This window comes from Leptonychotes weddellii, chromosome 11 (assembly GCF_054177405.1).
Source record: "Leptonychotes weddellii isolate Sample4059 chromosome 11, ASM5417740v2, whole genome shotgun sequence".
In the NCBI taxonomy this organism is placed as follows: Eukaryota; Metazoa; Chordata; class Mammalia; order Carnivora; family Phocidae; genus Leptonychotes; species Leptonychotes weddellii.
Window position 1 is genome coordinate 69,386,442 of NC_138379.1, and position 19,233 is coordinate 69,405,674.

The 19,233-nt window shown below is 42.5% G+C and overlaps 1 protein-coding gene across 5 annotated transcripts in view; it reads right to left on the reverse strand.

The window, feature by feature from the left end:
• Positions 1-4,731: 4,731 nt before the first annotated feature.
• Positions 4,732-19,233, reverse strand: part of ACAD8 (acyl-CoA dehydrogenase family member 8) — a 17,996-nt gene continuing 3,494 nt past the window's right edge. The window contains exons 2-12 of one of the 5 annotated variants that reach the window (XM_031025077.2): positions 18,627-18,722; positions 16,772-16,872; positions 16,170-16,339; positions 15,258-15,367; positions 14,780-14,856; positions 14,241-14,378; positions 12,418-12,553; positions 12,224-12,321; positions 11,722-11,874; positions 10,963-11,065; positions 4,732-5,394 (exon numbers count right to left, since the gene is read on the reverse strand). In XM_031025077.2, coding sequence (XP_030880937.1) covers positions 5,342-5,394; positions 10,963-11,065; positions 11,722-11,874; positions 12,224-12,321; positions 12,418-12,553; positions 14,241-14,378; positions 14,780-14,856; positions 15,258-15,367; positions 16,170-16,339; positions 16,772-16,867 — 1,134 coding nt within the window. In that variant the 5' untranslated portion in view covers positions 16,868-16,872; positions 18,627-18,722 and the 3' untranslated portion in view covers positions 4,732-5,341. The other 4 variants (XM_031025076.2, XM_081799071.1, XM_006730528.3 and 1 more) reach the window with 4 other exon arrangements.

Genomic DNA, 19,233 nt, shown 5'->3' on the forward strand with positions numbered 1-19,233 from the left:
AATTTTAGGATTATTTGTTCCATTTCTTTGAAAAAAGTGGATGGTATTTTGATGGGGACAGCATGGGGTTTTTGAACCTTGCTCTCAAGGGCCTGAATTGCAGGCATAGACCCACTGGCTTGAAAAGTAAAGACCAATCTAAATACCTGGCCCACCACTGCCCTGTTCACTCAGTCTTCCCACTTTCCCTTGGCTCAAACCCTCTGTCACCATCCCCTCTCCTAAGCCAAGCTCAGTGAACTGCAGTGCAAGGAGTAGAGGCCATACAGGGCTGCCACCAATAGCAGGGGATGGGGAAGGCTAGGTCCTGCAAGTATAGTCTCTCATCAGGTGGTCAACTTAAATTTTTTTAATTTTGAAGTAATTATAGATTCACAAAAAGTTGTTAAAAAAAAAAAGTGTATGGAGGGCCAGGTACCCCTTACTCCTCCACCCCCAACAGTAGCATCTAGGAAATTGATATTGGTGCAATCCACGAGGTTTATTCAGATTTCACCAGTTATGTGCATGCTCACTTGCATGTATGTGTATACAGTTCTATGCAATTGTTTCACATCTGTGGTTTTGTGTGATGTTGGAGAACCTGATCAAAAAGATGTGACCACTGATTGACCAGAGAGCTGGACCTGGGCACTTAAGAGGTTCCCTTTTTAAAAATTTTTAAGATTTAACAGGCTGGTGCAGGCATCTGTCTTGCTGCTGACCAAGACAAGACTCATATGTAAGTTCTCTTTGCTTATTAAAACTGCAACCTACCGGGGCACCTGGGTGGCTCAATTGGTTAAGCATCTGCCTTTGGTTCAGGTCATGATCCCAGGGTCCTAGGATTGAACCCTGTATCAGGCTCCCCATTCTGCCTACTTGTGCTCTGTCAAATAAATAAATAAAACCTTTAAAAACAAACAAAAAAACCCTGCAGCCTACCAACGTGGAATGGCCAGCCTCTTTCTTTGGTCTGTCCCAGCCCTACACAAAGCTGGTTTCAGATTATACCTGGGAAACTCTGGAGAGAGTTGCAAACTTACTTGTGGCCACCACCACAGGTTCACCCCCTACCCCCAGGCTCCTCTTTTATAGACCCTCTTTCCCTCCCCCAAGTCAAATCCCTGGCAACCACAATCCTGTTTTTCACCTCTATAATGGCATTATTTCAAGAATGCCATATGAATGGGATCACACAGTACACAACCTTCTGAGTTTGCTTTTCACTCACCAAACTTCCCTGGAGGTCCATCCAAGTTCTTGCATCTAGTTAGCTGACTTTTGATGGTGTGTCTTGCCTATTCCTAAAAAGTATTTGCCAGCAGCTACAATTAGTATCATATTGGTGGTGATGGCTTTTTTACAGTCTTCATCTGCTCAAAAAACATTGAGCTCCTACTATATGTGAAGAATGAACCAAGAATAAAGAGATGAATCCAATATATTTCTGACTTACAACCTGAGTCTGATGGAAGAATCTTATGGCCCATTAAGTCCACAGACTGGTTTAAAGATTTTTTTTTTTTTTTATTTATTCATGAGAGACAGAGAAAGAGAGACAGAGGCAGAGGGAGAAGCAGGCTCCCCGCGGAGCAGGGAGCCTGATGCGGGACTTGATCCCAGGACCCTGGGATCATGACCTGAGCCGAAGGCAGATGCTTAACCGACTGAGCCACCCAGGCGTCCCAAGTCCACAGACTGGTTTAAAGGAAAAATGGAAACCAGTGATACTTTGAAATTTTCTTTAGAAAGGCCGGAATAGTGTGGGCAGCTCAGGGCCCCAATCTGGGTGACAGCTGGGGAAGGGAACCAGTGGACTATCTTGGAGTATTGTTTATATAGCTCTTGAGGAAACCATAACGCCCATATTAAAGTTGGGTGCGGGGGAAAGAACCAAACCAACATGAGTAGAACTGCACTGGAAATAAATCACAGGCCCCCCTCTTTTCCAGAGCATGATGGCTCAGAATATCCTTCCTCCTCTGTTGCTGTGAAGAGAACTGGCAACCCCTCATTCTGTTCTGTGGGGATTAAGAATGCCTGATCAGAGAGAGCTAAGATTCCTTTCTGTTTGTGGTGATATAAGTGAATATTCTAGTTGCTCTGCCTGATCCAGAATGTCCTGGGCTTTGGATCAAGAAACCGGGTGAAAAGACAAGTAGACAGGAGGAAAAAGTAAAAAGACCTGAGTGCACACTTACCACTACCCTCAGTTACAAGTAAGAGAGAAATCTGAGTCCTCCTGGAGCAGGAGGGAAAAGCTTTTGGGGTCCTGCTAGCGGTGTTGGATTTTGCTCCATTCCAAGCAATGAAAGAATATTGTCTATCCTGGCTCATTTTTTCCCTTCTCAGGCAGTCCTTGCCACAGGCCACCAAGCAGGAGACTGGATTTTAATTGGAAAAACTTGTCCATTGGGCTCCCACTTAACTGGCTTCTTTGGATCCTCCTCTCTTCCTTCCCATGGGAATCACTAATTGGGAATTGTTGGAGTGGGGATGCAGGGACCCATGCTGTTCCAGTGTTTGTCATGACACTGTGGCAGGCACTCCTCACCTGCTCACGCTTAAAAGGAGAGCATTCATTCATATGGTGTTTGGCTGATCATAACTCCTAGGCATAACAGCCTGAGTGCCAAATGGGAAACAAATTTTGGGTAGAAGAATATATATGGAGATGTTCAGATAAAGCAGAGAGGACAGACAATAGGAAATTTACTGTGAAACTAAGGAAGCTTAAGCTCTGGGTCCCTTCTAAGATCCTGGGAGAAACCTTAGAAATCTGTTTATGTACGTATACGTTTCTGTAAAGTTGGCAAAGGGAAAATGCAATCCTGCCACTTACCTACCTGGAAGAGAGGTAGACCAGAACTATTTGGTATTCAGCACTAAATGACTAGTAGTCATGATTCTAACTTTTTAAAGGTTCTTGGCAGAGATGTGTCTTAACCCTTCAGCGTGCCACCTGTGTAAGTTTGAGCAGGTCACTTAATCTCTTTACAGTTCACTATGCTCACCTATAAAATGAAATTGATAATACTAATATTTGAGACTGCTTAATGTACTCTGTTCAAAGCCCTTTATATGGATTCTTTCACTTGACTCACCAATTATCCTATGAGGCAGGGATCCTTATTATCTCCAATTTACACTTTACATACACACAATTTACAATTTAAGGAAACAGGCACAGAGAGTTTAAGTGTTTTTTTCCTTAAAGTCACATGGTTAGTGAATAAAGCTAGCAATCAAATCCAGATATGGGAGCCTGAATCCATAGTCCAGTCTCATAACTGAACAGTAACATTGGCAGTTGCTGTTTTCATCAGGGTTGTTAATTCAATTCAGATCAATTTAACACAACAAGTATCTCAAGTACCTATTCATGCAAGGAGCTCCTTGTGAAAATCATGAGATATAGGAGATAATCCGCAGGAAACTACTTTGGACAAGTCCTAGTGTTTTTAAAATAAAAGCATAACCAGATAAGCACTAAAGCAAATAAGTAAATAAGATATTTCTAATTTACTGAATCTTCAAAGGATGAAAATTTTAATGGGTGACTTAAACATCCCTCTGTTTAAAGGGACATATAATCAAAACAATTAGATTTCCCCCTCAACTGTAAAAGTATTATAAGGGAATATAGTTTAAAGAGATTATGAAGACAACTTAGAAATCCACTTTTCACTGAGGTCATCATGTTAGGATCACAAGACTACTTGTGCCCCAGCGCACTTTGTAAATGTGTTAGTACTTGTCATAGAGGTTTTCCTTAAGACATATTTGTTCTGCTCCTTTTGGCTTCATTTATGGAATGGCCAAATAAACAGTGATAGAGATTAGCTTGAATGTCCCTACGTTCTTGCCACAGGGGTCAAATCCCTTGCTAGGCTGCTGGGGAACTGAACTCTGAATAGTAATGGAGGGTGACAGAGTGAATTGCATTTGTAATAACTGGCATTTCATTAGTCTCTTATGAGGGACACAAATAGTAAGACATTAATATAATACCTATTTTTGCTTCAAATCTGAACAGAAGCCTCAGAAGTGAATGCTAGAAAGCAGCCCAATTACGAGGGAGACCTTCATGTTCCATAGCAAACATTCTAAGCATGGGTCTGTATCTGTTTACATCCTCTTTCCTTTACCTTCCAAGTTCAGGCTCGAATTGCCTCTGACCTTAATTACTTCCAGAACCTACAGACTGGACATGCCTTATCTTTGTCTTTCCCCTCCTCATATTCATCCTGCATATGCCTTCCAGAATGTTCTTATCAACAAATTATCTCATCATAGCTTCATTAAAACTCTTCTCATCTTCTCCACTACTTATGAAATAAAACCCACACTTTGGCTTTCATAACTTTCCATCAACTCTCCATCCAGATTCAACTTATATTTTCTTTCCATCCCATGCCAAGCCCAAAGCACAACAAAACAAAGCTGCAAACAGCTCCCACACCAATTCTGCACTTTTCCTGCCCCTCGTTCCCCCGTCTGAAACTGACTTTCTTGGTTCTCTTTACATATTACACATTTTCATAAAAGTTTAATTTTAATTTCTACCTTCTTTATGAATCCCTTCCTACTTTATCACTTTTGCCAGATAACTCTCTCTCTTCTATATGCCTATCATTTCCTTGCACTCAGATAGAAAGAAAATATGCTCAAAGTACTTATCAGGAAGGGCTATAGAAGCTTGAATACGATTCTTAGACCACATGCTTCTAAAAAAGAAAAGAACAAACATTCAGAGTTCCAAATAACTTCAGCCCTTTATATTCAGAAAGTGTACAAGTGCAGATATACCCTAAATCACACCTAGGAGTAAGGTTTCCCAAATACTCATTTTATCATGATTTACATTCACAGGAGTACTACAAAGGAAATGCAACCCACAGAAACCTTCTGCATCTTTAGCAGAGCACAGGAAAAGATAGGAGAGCATTTTTTCCTCCATTTCTCCTTTCCCACACCTTTGCTTTATCATCAGGAAAAACCCTCAATGGAAGGGTTCAGATTTCGGAAGAGAGATTCAGTGAACCACCAAAATGCAGACAAATCAAGACAACATGTATCCAAGAAAGGACTCTGACTTGGTGGTGAGTCTTCCCTGGTCACCTTTTTGCATTAGGAAAACAAGGTAGTGTGTCTTCTTGTGACAATCTCAATCAGGGCAGCTCCTTTAGTTCTGCTGAGGACTCTGTCCCAGTCCTATAGCTGATGCTGCTCCCAACGCTCTGGGTCCACCTGGAAGAGCTCAGCCCTTCAATCTAATCCATGACTCATCTGCAGTCCATATGAAACCTCTGATTCGAGGTGTACATTAACCATCACGCCCGAACATCAAGTCTGGGTGCTACTCCTGAAACAGGCTTCGAGAGATCAGCATCCTCATCACTTCATTGCTACCTGCAAGGGGGAGGAAGAATGAAGGATTTAGTTGCAGCGAAGTCTCAGAGCTTGGTAAAGCTTTTTTTTTTTTTTATGTATTATTTATTTGAGAGAGAGAGAATGAGAGAGCACATGAGAGGGGGGAGGGTCAGAGGGAGAAGCAGGCTCCCCGCCGAGCAGGGAGCCCGATGCGGGACCCGATCCCGGGACTCCAGGATCACGACCCGAGCCGAAGGCAGTCGCCCAACCAACTGAGCCACCCAGGCGCCCGAGCTTGGTAAAGCTTTAACCAAGGGGCTCCAAGCCTCATTCAGGGTAGTAGTGGATATAAACCACAATTGTTGCTTTAACCCTGAGTGGGATGGGATTATTACAGACTTCTCTCCAAAGTACAGAAAAATGTCAGGAAGTAAGGAATAAATTTGCTCTTTTAAAAACATCTCGCCTGGGAGAAGGGAAGATGCTGAGCTTCCCTCCTCCTGTGGACACACTAAGGCTGCAACTATGTACAGCACAACTCACTCTGAGAACCTAAACTCTAGCAGAACAGCTATTCCATAGCTAATGATATAAAGAAAAAGCCACATTGAGGAGGGCAGGAGGGGCAGAGACTGTCCAGAACCAAACCCACGCACAGTGACCCACAAGCAGGAGGCTATCACAGGTGTGGAGGTCCTTCCTGAGGAGCGAGAGGTTCAAGTCCCACAGCAGACAGCCCCTGCCTGGAGATCTTCACTGGGAAGATGAGGCCACATATTGTCTGGCTTTGAAAATCAGTGGAGCTTAACTCTAGGAGAGCCCGGGAGCTACAATAAACTGAGACACTACTCTCAAGGGGCCCACACACAGTATCAGTCACTTGGAGCCCAGCATGGAGGCAGCAGTTGGAAAAGCTCCTGGGTCATACATGGGGGAGGTTTAATGACTAATTTTTGGGTGTGTGCCAGAGGCGCAGGGATCTGTAGGAACTTTCTCTGGGAATGGAAATGTTAGCAAGTGCCATTTTTCTTGTACTTCTACAGCTTAGTTAGCCAGATGCTTTGGGAGCAAGATCTGACACCCTCCTTGCTACCTAGATGTTTCGGGAGCAAGATCTGACACCCACCCTACCTTGCTAGTACTGCTTGCCCCACCCTGGCGTTCACCTGCAGACCTGCCTGGCTCAACACACTCAACCCAGAAGATGTCCCTCCAAGCAGGTACTAACCACCACACCTGGCAGGCAACCTCAGTGGGAACTGGTGCCCGCCCCCACTCAAAGTCACTGCTGCCCACTAACACACCCACAAGACTCACAGGTGGGCCTAGCAGCCAGCTACCAACACGCCCATAGTAGTCACAGCCCAGACACAACAGCACGACACATGCAGACCACACAGGGGATACCCTGGGAGTGCCTGATTCTAGTGACCAGAAGGGATTGCACTAGGGATTACCCCCAGGATGCGTTCCATACAGGACATTACTTTCAGGACCAGGAGAGTCTGGCTTAATTGATACACAAAAACAAAAATGAGGAGACAAGAATATGCTCCAAATCAAAGAACAAGACAACATCTCAGAAAAAGAACTGAACAAAACAGAGATAAAGAATCTACTTGATAAAGTTTCAAAATAATGGTCATAAAGATGTTCAGGGGCCTTGAGAGAAGAGTGGATGAACTTAGTGAAAATTTCAGCAGAGACAGAAAACATAAAACAAAAAACAGTTGAAGAGTACAGTAACTAAAATGAAAAAATACACTAAAGGGAATCAACAGCAGATTACAGGATGCAGAATGGATCAGCAATCTGGAAGATAGGGTAGTATCAAGCATTTGAGCTGAGCAGCAAAAAGAAAAAAGAATTTTAAAAAAGGACAGGTTAAGGGACTTCTGGGACAACATCAAGCACACTAATATTTGCACTATTGGGGTCCCAGAAGGAGAAAAGAGAAAAAGGCAGAAAACTTATTTAAAGAAATAATGGCTGAAAATTTCCCTACTCTGGGGAAGAAAACAGACATCTAGTTTCTAGAAGCACAGAGAGCCCCAGACGAGATAAATCAAGGAGAACCATACCAAGACATATTACATGTCTTGGTATGGTTTTACTGTATATATATGGTTAAATATATATATATAGTAAAAATTACGTATAAAGAGGAATCTTAAAAGCAGCCAGACAAAAGCAAATAGTTATGTACAAGGGAAAACACCCATAAGGCTATGAGCTGATTTTTTCAGCAGAAACTTCGTGGGCAGAAGAAAGTGGCATGATATATTCAAAGTGCTAAAAAGAAAAAAGCCTGCAACCAAGAATAGTCTACCTGGCAAGGAGATATAAAGAGTTTTCCAGGGCGCCTAGATGGCTCAGTCGGTTAAGCATCTGCCTTCGGCTCAGCTCATGATCCCAGGGTCCTGGGATCAAGCCCCACATCGGGCCCCCTGCTCCGCGGGAAGCCTGCTTCTCCCTCTCCCACTCCCCCTGCTTGTGTTCCCTCTCTCGCTGTGTCTCTCTCTGTCAAATAAATAAATAAAAAATCTTAAAAAAAAAAAAAAAGAGTTTTCCAGACAGGGGCGCCTGGGTGGCTTAGTTGGTTAAGTGTCCAACTCTTGATTGCGACTCAGGTCATGATATCAGGGTCGTGGGATAGAGCCCTGTGCTGGGCTCTGTGCTCAGCACAGAGTCTGCTTGTTCCTCTCCTTCTGCTCCTTCCCCCTGCTTGCATGCTCTCTCTCAACTAAATAGATAAATAAAATCTTAAAAAGGTTTCCCAAACAAAAGTTAATGGAGCTTATCATTACTACACCGACCTTACAAGAAGTGTTAAAGGACTTCTTTAAGTTGAAAAGAAAAGGCAACAACTAGAAGTAAGCAAATTATGAAAAAAACATTTTCACTGGTAAAAGCAACATGTAATATAAATAGTAGATCAATCACTTATAAAGCTAGTATGAAGGTTAAAGAAAAGAAAAAGTAGTAAAATCACTTATATCTAGAAAATTATACAATGGTATAAAACTGGAAATCAATTACAAGAAAAAAATGGTAAAAAACACATGGAGGCTAAACAACGTGCTATTAAACAACAAATGGGTCAATAAAGAAATCAAACAGGAAATAAAAAAATACCGTGAGACAAATGAAAATGGAAAGACAAGTTCCAAAATCTTTGGGACACAGCAAAAGCAGTCTTAACAAGCAAGTTTATCGTGATACAGGCCTTCTTCAAGAAACAAGAAAAATTGGGGCACCTGAGTGGCACAGTTGGTAGAGTTAGGGTCATGAGTTCAAGCCCCATATTGGGGGTGGAGCCTACTTAAAAAAGAAAAAAGCAAGAAAAATCTCAAATGTACAATCTAACTATACATCTAAAGGAATTAGAAAAAAGAATGAACAGACCCAAAATTAGTAGAAGAAAGGAAATAATAAAGTTCAGGGTGAAATAAATGAAACAGAGACTAAAAAAACAATAGGGAAAAGATCAGTGAAACCAAGAGCTGGTTCTTTGGAAAGATACACAAAATTGATAAATCTTTAGCCAGACTTACTAAGAAAAAAAAAAAAGAGAGAAGTCAAATGAATAAAATCAGAAATGAAAGAGAAGTTACAACCAACACCACAGAAACATAAAGGATTATAAGAGGCCACCATAAAAAATGATATGCCAACAAACTGGATAACCTAGAAGAAACATATAAGTCCCTAGAAACATACAATTTTCCAAGACTGAATCAGAAATAGATAATCTGAACAGACTGATTATGAGTAACAAAATTGAAGTGGCAATCAAAAAATTCCCAACCATGAAAAGTCCAGGACTGGACAGCTACAGAGGGGAATTCTATCACACATTTAAAGAAGAGTTACTATCTTTCCTTCTCAAACTATTTCAACTGTTGAATTACTGTGTTGCTCACCTGAAACTAATATAATATTGTATGGCAACTATACTTCACATAAAAAAAAAAAAGTACCTACAAAGTACAGAAAAAGCCCCAAAGGAGATTTTTTGGACGTACATATAAAAGGAATCCAAAATATTAATTCTGAATGTGGAAACATGAATGATTTTTTTTTTTTTTACTTTTCCTATACTTTATAAGCTTTCAACAATAAATATACCAATTTCTTTGGTAATCAGAAAAGTGAATTTTAAAAGAACAGACAAAAATATTTTCCCTGAAAGGAGGGGTCAACTTCTTGCTCCATTTTTACAGTGGCTTTTAATGCAAAGAGAAATATGAACCCCCATGAGGAATGAGTAATCACACACCTCAAATAAAATCAAATCTGAATTTGCAGATTTATCCTATAACAAAGTTCACAATGAAACAAAGTGATACCAAAGTGAGACCAGTGCCCCAAATTTTCTGTAAGTGGATGATGGCATGGCCTCAAATAAACGTACCTGGCTTTTCCCATTTCTTCTTACAAGGTTAAAAGGCAGAGTCAGAATAAAAGTGAAGTCTCATGTTGTTAGACAACAAAGTTTACCCACTAAACTTGTCATTCATAAATGCTGGGTAAGGAAGTAACTGCAGGAATAATCAGAGGACAAAGCCTATGGGGAACTTGAGCACCAGTGACTGAGCTCATTGACATATTTCAGGGATAAGGTCTGCAGAAGAAAGCAGACTAACTTTTAGAAGCCTGTGATTTGGACATACCACCGGAGCAGTGGGTCTCAGAGCGTGCTTCCCAGATGCGCAGCTGCAGCCTCACTTGAAAACTTGTTGGAGATGCAAAATTCTCAGGCCTACCTAAGACCCACTGAGTCAGAACCTCTGGGTGTGGAGCCTAGCAATCTGTTTTCACAAGCCCTCTGGGTGATTCTAACACCTCCTCAGGTTCAAGAATGCTTTGAAAATGACAGAGAGACCAACACCCACAGCTCTCTCCTGTGCCTCCGTGGAAGCAGCCCAACATTGCATCACTGAAAGTTACTTAGATAAGCTTTTGCCCCATCTGGCTCTCCTACAGGATAACCACTCCTGTCTGCCTACACCCGCTGAGACAAGAGTCATGTAATTTCAAGACTTCTGCACTGGTGTGGAGCGTGGAAAAGGCCATGCTCTGAGCCAGCCTCCGGCAGCTTACACATTTTCCAGCCTAATCCAGTCTGTGATTGCCGAGAAAATAATCATATGATTTAGTTTACTGAAAAATCCATTAGCAATATTGATAGAGATATCTTCAATTTATAGAGGTTGCTTGTGATCCAAGTAGCTTACATTTGCCCTGTACAGAAGTTTTGGAATCCCTGAGGACCAAGTACTTCATAAAAGTCAAGAGTTACTGTTGAAGTTTTCAAAATGCTTTCCCATATATTATCTGGTTTGAGCGTTCTCTAAAATTTGCAAAGAAAAAGAGCAGAAATGGAGTGATTTGATAGCTTACCCATGGTGACAAAGCAGAGCCTCCAGACTCCCAAGCTAGTGCTCTGTATGACACCCACAAACACTTCCAGCGCCGGGTTAGGAGGAAGGCAAAAGACAGACAGGGCCTGATGGAACCCTCAGAACCAGTCAGCATGGGGACAGACAGGCTGAGGAAAGTGGTGATCCTATAAGCATTCTGGAGAACAGCTCTGGCAATTTTTACCTTCTAGGATTTGATGGACCCTGGAGTCCCGCACATACTGCTGAACAGCATAGTCCTTCAGGTAGCCATAGCCTCCATGCATCTGTAAAGCCTGGTTGCAGATCTTCAGGGAGACAGGGATTAGACATCTTTGACTGGGGGGAAGACTGTGGAACATATGGCTTCTCTTTCTACCCCAGCCCCCAATCTGGCAGCCCGCTGTAAACTAATACGAGGAAGAACAACCTACGGATAACCAGCCCCCAGCCCGAAGAGGGGCTCTGTATTCTGTGTGGTTAGACAACAAGGTAGGTTTACCTACTAAACTTGTCAGTTCCCACCAGGCAGGCAACTCAGAGAGCTCTGCCTTTATTGCTTTATTATCTGCAGGGGACAAGCTGCCCACAAGCACTTTGGCTGGGATTATGTGAGGCTACCTACAATGCCATCTAGTGGCAATGTAGCCTCATGTGGAAATAGCTCTGCCCTTGACATTTTAAACAGAGCGCAGTGCTAAATTTGAGCAAGAGGCACTGGGCTGCTCTGAACCTTCCTTCAAGGGCAGTGTCTCATCTAGAACACAATCAAATGACAGTGACAGAATGGAGTGTGTAATGGCACGGAGCAGGTAAAAAGTCAGCTCTGAGAGCTCCCAAGCAGGCCTCTCATGAGTTCATTTATATGCTTAAGCCCCAGGGGTAGACTAATGGCTCTCAACATCCCTGGACCTAGCAGCTGCTCCTTGTCCACCCAAGACAGCCAGAGGACATCATCACGCACAGCAAAGCATTCATCTGTAGCGAAGAGCTTGGCCATGGAGCAGAGGGCCACTGCATCTTCCCGCTCCTCCTGCAGAGCCACTGCTGCACTGCGGATGATCAGCCGTGAGGCCACCAGCCTTGTTGCCATATCAGCCAGTTTGAATTGCAGGTACTACAGCAACAGGGGATAAGAGAACCAGACAAGACAGACAGGCCTAGACCAGCACCTGATCTGGGGCCCTCTATAAGACACCTCTCATGAGGTACCTTTTCTAACTGACCCCAAGCTTCAAAGTCCCTGCCTCTTCTACAGAGCAAATGCACTGCCTTGTGAGTTCTAAGCCTACTTTGTTTGCCCTGCGCTTCAGTGAAAAAGATTACTGATAAAATTAGAACACAAGTTCTAAGATGGGGGCAAAACTCCAGTGAGGACTCATAGCCTCACTCTCCGAGAGAATGTGGGCCACAGAGCAGGTTGCAGGCAGAGTGGAAAGCAAATGCAGGGGCCTCTGGGAAATTACCTGGTTACTGGCCAGAGGCTCTCCAAACTGCTTCCGAACGCTGAGATGGTCTCGGGTGAGGATGACTGAAGCATGAGCAGCTCCTAGGGAGCAGGAAGCTAGAAAGGAAGAGTGCCAACATTTCAACTGAGCCAGGACAGTGCTGCTTTGCCCCAGCCCGGCTACCTCCCTGCCCCATCCTGCTGTGTTCTCACCAACATTGATTCTCCCTCCATTCAGTCCTTTCATGGCAATGACGAAGCCCTGTCCCTCATTTCCAATTCTGTTGGCCACGGGCACCGCACAATCTTCAAAGATCACAGCGCGCGTTGGCTGTGAGTTCCACCCCATCTGGCAAAAATCAGGGACTGTATGGCTGCCCAACAGGGTGGCATTCAGGGCAGTGACTCTTCTCTTCTACAAGCCCCTGCCTGCCTGTCCAATTTCATCCCATGCTGTTCTCTTCTTTGCTCACTACTTTTTTTTTGTTCCCTCAATAGGCCATCTACTGTTGTCTCTGCCCAGAATTCTTCTTATGTTGCTTCTTCTATACTCTGGATCTCATCTCAAAAGTCATGACCTCTGGGAGTTCAGCCCTATTACAGACGTTTTCAAGCTCTCCTCAGTGTCCTATCAATCTCCTTTATCTCTTTTGTAGCACAGAGCATTACCAGAAGGTACCTTGCTTATTTACATGTCTGTTGTCCATCCCTGCTTGCTGACAGGTAAACTCTATGAGGGCAGAGCTTTGTCTTTGTTCACTGCTCTACCCCTACTGTTTACAAATGCTTGGTACATAGTGGGCACTCACCAGCTGTCAAATAAATACAGAGGTGTCCTTCCAAATTTCCCTTATATTAAAAAATATATAAAGCAAAACTAATAATTAAAAAAGAAAACAAAAAAGAAAGATAAATGTATACACTTAAAAGGGAGAGAAAACAGAAAACGAAAGGAAGAAAAGATATACTTTTTGTTTCTGGAATTTATTTGTGATTTTTCTCTAGGCACGAAATTTGACAGCTTTGGTAATCCTGTCAACAGACATCACAAATACTGAGATGGATACTACCTATGTGTGTTGAAACAATCATCACTGCCTTTATAAGCACAAACAACCTAAATTGGTATAACTCGATCCTGTAAAATTATGTGTCAGACTATGTAAGTCAGTCCATGTTGTATGACCCAAAAGAGACATTCCTAGAATTAAGATATTCTACAGCTATATATCTTACATATCACATATACAAGTTATATGCCACAATTACAGCTTATATACTTTATACAGATAAGACAACGTAATGTGTCTTGTAATTTCAAATAAGGCTAGGAGTAACTTCTGTATCCTCCTTCACCCCAGGAGCCAGCATGCTTTGCATAGTAGGAATCTAGTAAAAACCTACTATACTAATAAATGAAAAGGGGCACTAAAACCTCTACCTCTTTGCAGTTTATAAAGTATCGGGAAAGCTCATGAGGGGAAATATGGAAACCCTAGGAGCTATGAAAGGAGAGTACAGTTAGGGGTCATTTCATTACCTGATTTCTCCCCCCAAATCCTAACTATAACAGTATATATTGGAGGGGTATGATTATTCTGGTCCCCCGGCCTTACAAATCTGAATGGGTCTCATCTTACCACCAGCTACAGCTATGGAATCACACTTCTACTATTCATGGTCTGGCTATGGGATTGCTATATCCTAGGAACGTCTTTTCAAAGCACCTATGGAAACACTCTCCCTCTTACATGACTGAAACACTCACGATCATCTCCAGTGAGTTTTATTTTATTTTTATTTAAAGAAGAAAAGTGGCCCATATGCTTTTCATCCGAGTAGTCACCACCAGATCTGTAAGTATTTCTTCCTGGGATAAAGGAATGTGCCAAAATAAGAAGCTGAATAAGAAACACAGACCAAAAGCGGAGGTGGTATTTCAAGGAATAGTTTACCTAGAACAGAGGTTGGTCTGGCAGGTGGCAGACTCTTGGATTGTTTGAACTTGAATTGTTTCCTGTCCAATAGCCACTCACCTTTTTTTCCTTCTTGCCAAAGCTAAGGCCAGGGGTCCCCTTCTCCACAACTATACAAGAGATGCCTTTGGGGCCTGGCCCTCCTGTTCGGCACATGACCACGTAGATGTCTGATTCACCTCCACCACTGATGAAGGCCTGAGGGTTGGAGAGGGGGTGTACAGGGATCAGGAAACACATCCGTCCCTGGAGCCTAACACCTGGGAAAGCAATCAGAGTCCTTCTGACAGTAGGACACTAAGAGGCATGATGGCACAGAGAAAAGAAGGAGAGGTAAAAAGAACCTGTGCTGACTGGGGAATCAGGGATCTAGCTGATGAGACTATAAAAAGGACAGACAGAAAGGAGCGAGATTATCTGAACTCAGATCAGAAGAGTGAGAAAGTGAAGGTAAATAAAGGGAAATAGGTCAGAGGTTCTCTATTCAATGTGTAAAACTCCTAGGAAACATTAACTCGCAGATAGCAAGGATCCAGGCAATGTCAGCATGAAGATGGGCACAATCTCTAAGGTGTTCTGTAAGGTGGGCATGCTGGTACCTTGGAACCATTGAGGATGTAATGATCTCCTTGTCGTTTTGCTGCAGTCAAAAGGGAGGCAGCATCACTACCACTTCCTAAGGCAGGGATCAAAAGGAAGCAGAGAGGGTGGGAGAGAAAGTCAGTGAAAGTAAGGGGGCCACAGAACGGTTCCACTTCCAAGGAAATCTTCCCTTATAACCAACAGTTCAGCGTTTCACACTTTAAAATGCAGACAGCTGGAGGAACTCTCTGTATTTGGTGAAAACTGTGGACAGCAATGAGACCATTTTCCATCTCCCAGCACACTGAGTACAAGGAGGCTCCAATCTGCAGCCTGGAGAGACTCTGCCCTACAGCCCTCTTAGGCTTGTGTTCCTCCATGACCCAACTTCGTGGTAAACAAGGGTTGTACGTATCGAGGGGACAAGAGAGTGCTCAGTAACTTCGCCTGAGCAGCATCCCCTGCTACGTCTTGCTGGCGGTACGGCAAACCCACCTGGCTCAGTGAGGCAGTAGGATGCAAACTTCTCCATGGTACAGAGCGGTGGGCAGAATCTGTGCCTCTGTTCCTCACTTCCAAAGGTATCAATCATCCAGACACACATGCTGACAGGTACCCCAAGAAGAAAAGATAATGACAGAGTTAATATGGAGAAGAGGAAATCTGAGGGGGGAGGGATGGGAAGGAAAGCACAGGCAGCAAAGCACAGTGAAGAGGAAGAGAGAGTGGGAAGAGAAAAGTCGCCACTGAGAAGATTCGACTTTAAAGGAAAGGCCTGGGTTAAAACATATTCGTGGAACACGTACTACCCAGAGATAACCAGGGCCAAAATGTTTCTCACTTGGATGTTCATGCCGCTTCTAGGTTAAATGAGTTCCCTAAAAATCAAAGTTATATGTACTTTGACAAATTCCTGGGGGCTTCATCCTAGGGGTTGAGGAAGACGGGAACAGGGCCCTGACCACTCTCCTGGAGATGTCTGTTTGCTTCAGCTCAATCTAGGATTTGAGAGAAGGCGGACAGTCCTTATTTTCTAAGCAACATACAAGATGGCAGATTCAAGTTCAAAAGGCAGCAGCAGACCTAGAGTGAACTTTTTTTCTTTTTTTGAGGGAGAGAGTGCATGTGCTCGCAAGGAATGGGGGGAGCAGAGGGAGAGAGAGAATCCCAAACAGGCTCTATGCCCAGTGTGGAGCGTGACACAGGGCTCAATCCCATGACCCTGAAATCACGGCCTGAGCTGAAATCAAGAGTCGGACACTTAACTGACTGAGCCGAGCAACCCAGGTGCCCTGTCTGGTTCCTCAATGACAATCAACTTGAAAAGATGAACTTTTCCAAAATTTCCTGAAATTTCCCAATCAACCCGATGAGAACTTCACTGTGCTCACCAAGCTTGGCACTCACTTGTGGATGCTTATATAGGCTGTGGTGCTGGTGCAGCCTGTAGCCAAGGCCTCAAAGATGACAGATGTATCGAGCCGTGACAGTCCAGACCCACCTACATCTGTTCGTACGTAGATTCCCCCAAAGCCGAGCTGAGCAGCTTTCCGCATTGCGTCCACTGGGAACAACTCCTACGTACAAAAGAGAACAGGGTCATCAGTAAGGGATTCACAGATGGACTTTTCATTAAAGGGCACAATGAGGGATTAAGATGTTTGCATTTGGGAGAGTGTATATATTAACTTAATAGGCTATTTGTTATCTATAGTAGCAGTTAAAATGCATTCAATAAGCACTGGTTTTCTAGCATTAAAGTTCCTTTTAATTATCCATAGAATTGCCTTGGTTTTAAGACTGTCTAAATCTTTGTACAATTCAAAAACAAAAACAAAACTAGTCTCTACAAGATGAAGATAGGAATCACAACATTACCAGTACTTTCATTTGCAGTAAGAGTTGTGCAAGGAGAATAAACATGGAACAGTTAGGACTAAAAGGGGATGAAGACAGGGTCACCACAGGAGGCCTTTGTTGCAATGTCTAGCCACAAGGAAAACTCCCACCTTCTGGTCCCACTCTGCCATGTTTGGAGCCATCTCCCGGGTAGCAAAGTCAAAGGCCACTTTCTGAAATTCTTTCTGCTCTTCATTCAGTCCCATGGAAGCTGGGGGTAAGATTGCATACATTCAGTTCTAGGACAGGGGTCAGGGTAGTGCCAAGATCAAGAAACATGAAGCTGAGACAGGAACGCGCTGTAGCATTTCTCTTATACAGTATAACCTTTAACACCCATAGAATGGCCTTGCCTACCATTAGTGAGTTCTCTGATATATCATCTCCTTTTCCCTTCTTCTTTCCGCCCCAGGGGATCAGCTGGCTTCATTTACCTCCTAAGTGCTTATTCTTTCAGTACTCTTATTTCTCTCTTCCTCCTCATAAATCCACATTAAAAAATAGTAAACACACTGACCCTCAAATTATGGTAAACATTTTTTTTTTTTCCCTTTAGGATGCCCTACCTTTTCTGTATTGGTATCCTGGGAAAATCTGTCCTATCTATGAATCTCTATAGATGTCTATCTGTTTCAACATATCCATCTTAAAAGATCAATTGGAAAAGGAAGATATGTATACTTTGGTTTACCTTTCAAATTAAGGAAAAGATCCTCTAATAAGGCTGTGCATTTGGCAAATCTCAGACATTCACTGATAAACATTGATGATGAGAAAAAAAGTCTTCCAGTGTTGAAAACATGGTTAAGGCCTTACTATATCAGTTTTTACCCAATGGACTCAGAATTCTCAAAACATTTTTTATCATAAACCATCAGTGATGTGACTATGGGTAATTCCTTCACTTCTGTGTTTAAGATACTTAAAAGCTAAGGACAATGAATTGACTGACATCAACAGGTAGGTAGTGTGGCCTCATTAAAGTTTCTCTCGAAACTTAAACATCTAATAAAAGACTACACCATAGTAGTACTTAATCAGAGGTGACACTCTTCAGGAGAAAGAGAACTATATCTACCAACATAAACAGAATTACTATCAATTCACAATATCATTACTTCATACATTTTCTTTAAGTAGCTAGTTGCCCAAATGACATGAACACCATTTTTTACAGATTTTTAAAAAAACTGCATAGAGTAAGATCAGGCTGAATTAGAAAGCAGACATCCAAGTCAACTAGCTAGTTAAGTAAGGTGTAAAATATTTTGCCTATTTTGCAAAGTGATGCAGACTTCCAGGTAGCAGCAGGCCAGAGCTGAAAGTAAACAGCCTAGGCAAAGCTCCCATGAAAACAACTACCTTTTGGGGATAGCATAGCAAATTTAGAAAAGACGGGACCACAAATCCTGGGAGCCTACGTCAGGATCAGCAACATACACAGGGTGAATCAGACTTACATTGTTCATATTTATGTCTTTTGTTGTCTCTTACTACTGTCATTTTGAAAGGATCACCTGCCGAAGGTGTGTAAGAAAAAATAGAGTGTATGCCTATACTTTTCCAAGTGAAGCCCTGAGATGCAGCGGTGGCTGTAAAAGGTAAGGCGGAAAGAAGGGCGGGGGTCTGTATTACCTTCTCAGGTTTCATCCTTTAGTGCTAAAGATGTGGTCATAATGGAGTGATGCTAAAGAGTGTTAAAGTAAGACTATGGAGCCACACTCGACAATAATTTATTTCAGCGCCTAATAGTGATGCACAATCCTTCCAATAGAGAAGAAGAGCAGACGGCAGAGTCTGTTTCTCTAGGGCAGGCAGCATGGGGAGCAGTAATGGCTGGCTATGTGAGCCAGGAGAAAGCAGTCTGTCTGTATTAGGGAAACTCAGAAAGGAATACTTGTGAGGATTAGACATTAGGCTACTTTGAGAAGCCTAGAGCAGAAACTTATGTTGGTTGTTACTCACAGGAATACAGTTAGGGATGAACACTTCACAGTTCCTGACTGAGAGTCCGGTTATTTGTTTGCAGAAGTCTTGCAGAAATGCTCTTGTAGATCATAGCTCAAAGACCATTCACAAAAGAATAATTATTGAATGTCTACTATGGAACAGTGCTGGGGTTACAAAGATGAATACAGTCCATTCACACAAAGGCTATCATAAATGGTAATAATGTAAATCTTACAGTATAAAGAGAGGTGCTACAGAATTTCAGTCCCAGCAAGAGCTCAACAAACATTTACTATTATTATTATTAGAGTAAAACAAGTAGTTCAAGAAACAAAATGTTTAAGAAATAGGTTTGAATTGCATTCTAAATAAACAACAGGGAATAGGTGTATGCAAATCTTATGTATATACAACATAATTACGCATTTTCAAATATAATATCCAACCCAATTTTTGATAAGGGAATGCTAATAAAATGAGAGCGCTGCTTGGTGGAAAAAAAGTAGAAAAGGCAAGTTAAAAAGCAAATTATACACAAGAAAGCATGGTAACCAAGTAAAAATACCCGCGGGCCCAGAATACATTAAGAACAAACAAAACAAAAACCAGACTTCACGAAATT